At 37.5% G+C, this 4,988-nt stretch overlaps 2 protein-coding genes across 2 annotated transcripts in view; both read left to right on the forward strand.

Annotated features, from left to right (window-relative positions):
• Window positions 1–1,816, forward strand: part of LOC104738995 (probable voltage-gated potassium channel subunit beta) — a 2,287-nt gene extending 471 nt beyond the window's left edge. Inside the window, exons 2-5 of the mRNA XM_010459226.2 lie at window positions 606–801; window positions 892–1,035; window positions 1,163–1,327; window positions 1,424–1,816. Of these exons, the coding sequence (XP_010457528.1) occupies window positions 606–801; window positions 892–1,035; window positions 1,163–1,327; window positions 1,424–1,537 (619 nt within the window). The 3' untranslated portion in view covers window positions 1,538–1,816. The remainder of the gene's footprint in view (window positions 1–605; window positions 802–891; window positions 1,036–1,162; window positions 1,328–1,423) is intronic.
• Window positions 2,408–4,988, forward strand: part of LOC104743144 — a 6,563-nt gene continuing 3,982 nt past the window's right edge. The window contains exons 1-3 of the mRNA XM_019235408.1: window positions 2,408–2,681; window positions 2,875–4,337; window positions 4,468–4,971. Coding sequence (XP_019090953.1) covers window positions 3,217–4,337; window positions 4,468–4,971 — 1,625 coding nt within the window. The 5' untranslated portion in view covers window positions 2,408–2,681; window positions 2,875–3,216. The remainder of the gene's footprint in view (window positions 2,682–2,874; window positions 4,338–4,467; window positions 4,972–4,988) is intronic.

The raw sequence follows: 4,988 nt of genomic DNA on the forward strand, positions 1-4,988 counted from the left end.
TTTTTTTTTTTTTTTTTTTTTTTTTTTCTGTTTTCTTTCTTTTTTTGGTTATGAGTTTTTCATTTTCACTTATTTCTGTAAAGATCTAGAGTGTTTTTTGATTTGATTTGATATGTTTTGAAATTGAAGTGCTTGTCTGAAATAGTATTTGTCCTGTACTATGTGTTTTTGTATGCATTTAATTGTCAGGTGATGAATTATGTTGGAATTTTTTCTTGCATTTGCTTTCAGTACGGACTGCTATGTTTGAATATTGTAAAACGCATTGCTGTTTGAGAGTTTCGTAGATGATATATATATATATCTTGGAACCAGCTTCATCGTTTTATTGATTGTATTCTTAGATGCATGTTCATGGATTCTTGTGGCGTTTTGGTTTATTGTGGATTTGTACAAATCTCCTTTGGTTTTCATTTGATTATGTGATTCGTATTTGCTAATTATGGGGGATCTGCATTTTGTTATCTTTCTTATATGGGTTTGGTGACAAAATATTCCAGAAATGGCATCTTTTGCGTTATCCTTAGTGCTACTAATGAAAGATGTTTCTTTTTTGTTGTTGTTGTGGTTGTTGTGTGTGTGTATGGGGGTCTTATCTATTACAGGCCGGATGCTTCAACTCCTATCGAAGAGACGGTGAGGGCGATGAACTACGTGATTGATAAGGGTTGGGCATTCTACTGGGGTACTAGTGAATGGTCAGCTCAGCAAATTACAGAGGCATGGGGAGCTGCAGACCGTTTGGATTTGGTCGGTCCAATCGTCGAACAGCCAGAGTACAACATGTTCGCTAGGCACAAAGTTTGTATTCCAACTCTTTCTTTCCCTTTTTCCTTTACTGAGTTGCATCATTTATTGATTCGGTTTACACTCTTATGGTATGGTATGTAGGTTGAGTCAGAGTTTCTTCCTCTTTACACCAATCATGGCATAGGTCTCACCACTTGGAGCCCACTTGCATCGGGTGTCCTCACTGGTAAATACAACAAGGGAGCTATTCCCTCAGACAGCAGATTTGCATTGGAGAACTACAAAGTAAATAATTATTTCTCTCCTTTTTGTTCTGTATACTTGGTCATAGACTATAGTTGTTAAGATATCCTCTATGTTTCTGCATCTAACAAATCTACTGGTACATTTCCCTGTTTGATTTCTTCCACAGAATCTTGCCAATAGATCCCTTGTGGATGATGTGCTGAAGAAAGTTAGCGGTCTCAAACCGATCGCAGATGAGCTAGGAGTAACCTTAGCACAGCTTGCGATTGCATGGTGTGCGTCAAATCCTAATGTGTCATCCGTTATCACCGGTGCCACAAGGGAGTCACAGGTTAGTTCTTGAATCCCCACAGTCGCGTCGAGTCTCAATCTAGATTTCGATCCAAGATTTTTTGAAAGATGTTGTGTTTCTTGTACACCTACACAGATACAAGAAAACATGAAAGCTGTTGAGGTTATCCCATTGCTGACACCTTCTGTTTTGGACAAGATAGAGCAAGTGATACAGAGCAAACCAAAACGTCCTGAATCGTATCGGTAAAACCAAAAACCCGAGATCGCTCATCCCTCCCTATTCGATCAGTTTCAGAAGAGTGTTACACCGGGGGGGAAAAAACACTCGAAGAAGCGTTGTAATGTGTGTTGTTTGATGTTGGCTTTGTTTGTTCTCTTTGGTAGCTTGTGCAATTTAAAAGACTCAGAGAGAGAGAGAGAGAGAGAGAGAGAAAGAGAGAGTAATAATGTGAATTTTAGTTTTGTTGTTTTATTTTTTATAAACGGTCTTTATATGGTTAGTGAAACTTAAAGTTTGGTTCTTGTAGTTGTGATGTCATGACCGCAAATATATTGAATAGCTCATCAAACGGTTCTGGTTAGACATAGTTCTATACCTATATATAGTCTATAAATGTTAGGAACAAATTATTTTAATTTAGTTCAAGGGGTTTGATATATATTAATAATATTTGTATAAACCTAAAAAGTTGGGGGAAATGAGGATATAATTAAAAGATTTTATGGAGGTATTTAAAGTTCAACGTGCACAACATAATGTCTCAACTATATACCATGTTTCCAATATACATACATAATGCACATATCTTTTTTAGGTACGATCCGAATAAAAGTCTAAATTTGGATTTTTCCGTTTTATTTTAGTTGTATAAAAAAGCTAAGAGATCAGTAAAAAAAAAAAAATGCAGGTTTCTAGAGATTGTCTAAAAAAAGTAAGATCTCAAAAACCACCTCCACATAGAAATTTATGAATTTACTAATTTGAAAAATATCTAAAAGGAAGAAATAAAACAATTATTAATAGATAAAGATGAAATTATCCATGATTCAAGTGAAACGAATTAAATCAGAAATTATTTTGAAGTAAAAAAAAAGGTAAAATAAAAAGAGAGAGAGAGAGAGAGAGAGAGAGAGAGAGAGAGAGAGTTAGGTTTTTGTTTTAGTTTTTGTTTTTGTTTTTTAATTTGGGGAGTTCGTTCGTCGAAACCCGCCCGCGTTATTTTTTGAGAGAGCTTCTCTGCGTCGTCTCTCTCTTTCTCGCAAATCAAAAACCTCAACTTTCGAGAAACTTCAATCTCCAGAAACATTCTTCTCTTTTACCCGTAATCTCTTTTCTTTTTTTTATTTTTTTTGTTAATCTTCTCCTTCATTGGCTATTTTTGTTTCTCCAGGTAATCAAAATTCATCTAAAGCTCCAATTTTTTTTACAAAAATTTGATTTCAACACTTTTGGTCTTATAGATGATCTCTCGTTGTTTATATTATGTAGATACGATTGGTTTGCGTGATCAACATTTGCATAAAAAATCGAAATTTTATCATGTTGAAGAACAAAATCTTAGTTTCTCGTTGTTGTTCTTGCAGGGGAATTACATCTAATAATAAGTCCAATGCGTTTATATGAGCACAAATCTCTGGTCTCTGTTTGATTTTGTAGCCTGAATGAAGCCTGAAGATGTTTGTTGGAGGCTTGATGATGATGAACAAAATTGGTTTTGGGTATAATAAATCTCCATAACCTGTTTGCTATATTTCCTCAAAGAACGTTAAGAGAATACAAAATCCTGGATTTTTTTGTTTTGTTTTGAGATTGGGGAGTTAAAAGAATACAACTTTGGTTCCTCATAAGAGATTGTGTAGAAGAAAAAAAGAAGGATTTTGGTATACTTTTTTCTCTTTTTCCTTTGTTTTGGTTCTTGAGAGAACATGAGAATGGAGTTTCCTGGCAGCTCCAATCAGCAGCATTTAGGTAGGGATAGGTTCAATGGGGAACTCGGTTGTGGTAATAACACTCATGAAGACAATATCTGTGCTCAGACAGGGGAGGAATTTTCAAATGAGTTTTTGAGGGATTTTGGTGCTCAACGAAGGGTACAAGGTGGTGGTGGTGTTCTTAGTAGAAATGTTGAAGGTAATCGCCATCTCGTTTATGAGGATTTCAACAGAATTCTTGGGCTTCAGAGAGTTGAGTCCAACATGTCTGAAGGTATGAATCCCTACTTAGCTGAATCAAATGTTTCAGACTCACCTCGGAAGATGATTCATACTGCAACATCAGATGTTCCTTTTCCGGAAATATTGAAGCTTCTTTGTAGTTTCGGGGGAAGGATCTTACAGCGACCAGGTGACGGCAAGCTTAGATACAGTGGAGGAGAGACTCGGATTGTGTCTATACGGAAACATGTTGGATTAAAAGAGTTGATGCACAAGACTTATGCTTTGTGCAACCATCCCCATACAATCAAGTATCAGTTACCGGGAGAAGACCTTGATGCCTTAATCTCGGTTTGCTCAGATGAGGATCTTCTTCATATGATTGAAGAGTATCAAGAAGCTGAAACAAAGGGTGGATCTCAGAGGATAAGGGTCTTCCTTGTATCTTCATCAGGATCATCAGAGAGTCCTAAAATCTACAATGAAAGAAATATAAACATAAACCGTAACACGCACCAGCAGATGGATATTGACCATTATCAGTATGTTTCCGCTCTTAACGGTGTAGTGGATGTGAGTCCTCAAAAGAGTTCCAGCGGGCAAAGTGGGACAAGTCAGACTACACAATTTGGGAATGCTTCAGAGTTTAGCCCTACATTTCATCTCCGAGACTCGCCTACTTCTGTTCATACATGGGAACACAAAGACTGCAACAGTCCAACCTTCATGAAACCATATGCCAACACGAATGCTGTTCACTTTTTGCCGAAGATTCCGGGGAACTCATTTGGTCAACAATCTCCTCCATCATCTCCTTTCTCAGTTCACAAGAGAGCAAACACGGACGTTCCTTACTTTGTTGACCAAAATTNCTTCATCAGGATCATCAGAGAGTCCTAAAATCTACAATGAAAGAAATATAAACATAAACCGTAACACGCACCAGCAGATGGATATTGACCATTATCAGTATGTTTCCGCTCTTAACGGTGTAGTGGATGTGAGTCCTCAAAAGAGTTCCAGCGGGCAAAGTGGGACAAGTCAGACTACACAATTTGGGAATGCTTCAGAGTTTAGCCCTACATTTCATCTCCGAGACTCGCCTACTTCTGTTCATACATGGGAACACAAAGACTGCAACAGTCCAACCTTCATGAAACCATATGCCAACACGAATGCTGTTCACTTTTTGCCGAAGATTCCGGGGAACTCATTTGGTCAACAATCTCCTCCATCATCTCCTTTCTCAGTTCACAAGAGAGCAAACACGGACGTTCCTTACTTTGTTGACCAAAATTGTTTCTTTGATACTTACTTGGTTTCTCCAAAATTCCCACAGCAACATAGATTCTTGTTTGAGACTACTGCACAAATGCAGAAGCATCCAGAAATGAATCTTCATGACCGGAGGCCAAGCGAAGATATATACCCCCATGGTCAAGGTTATATTGGAGCCGAGAAAGTGAGGCTTAAGAAAAACGCTCTCTCTGATCCGCAGCTGCATGATGAGAGCCAAATCAAAAATGGGTTAGAAGCATTTACAA

The sequence above is a fragment of the Camelina sativa genome, chromosome 14 (assembly GCF_000633955.1).
Source record: "Camelina sativa cultivar DH55 chromosome 14, Cs, whole genome shotgun sequence".
In the NCBI taxonomy this organism is placed as follows: domain Eukaryota; kingdom Viridiplantae; phylum Streptophyta; class Magnoliopsida; order Brassicales; family Brassicaceae; genus Camelina; species Camelina sativa.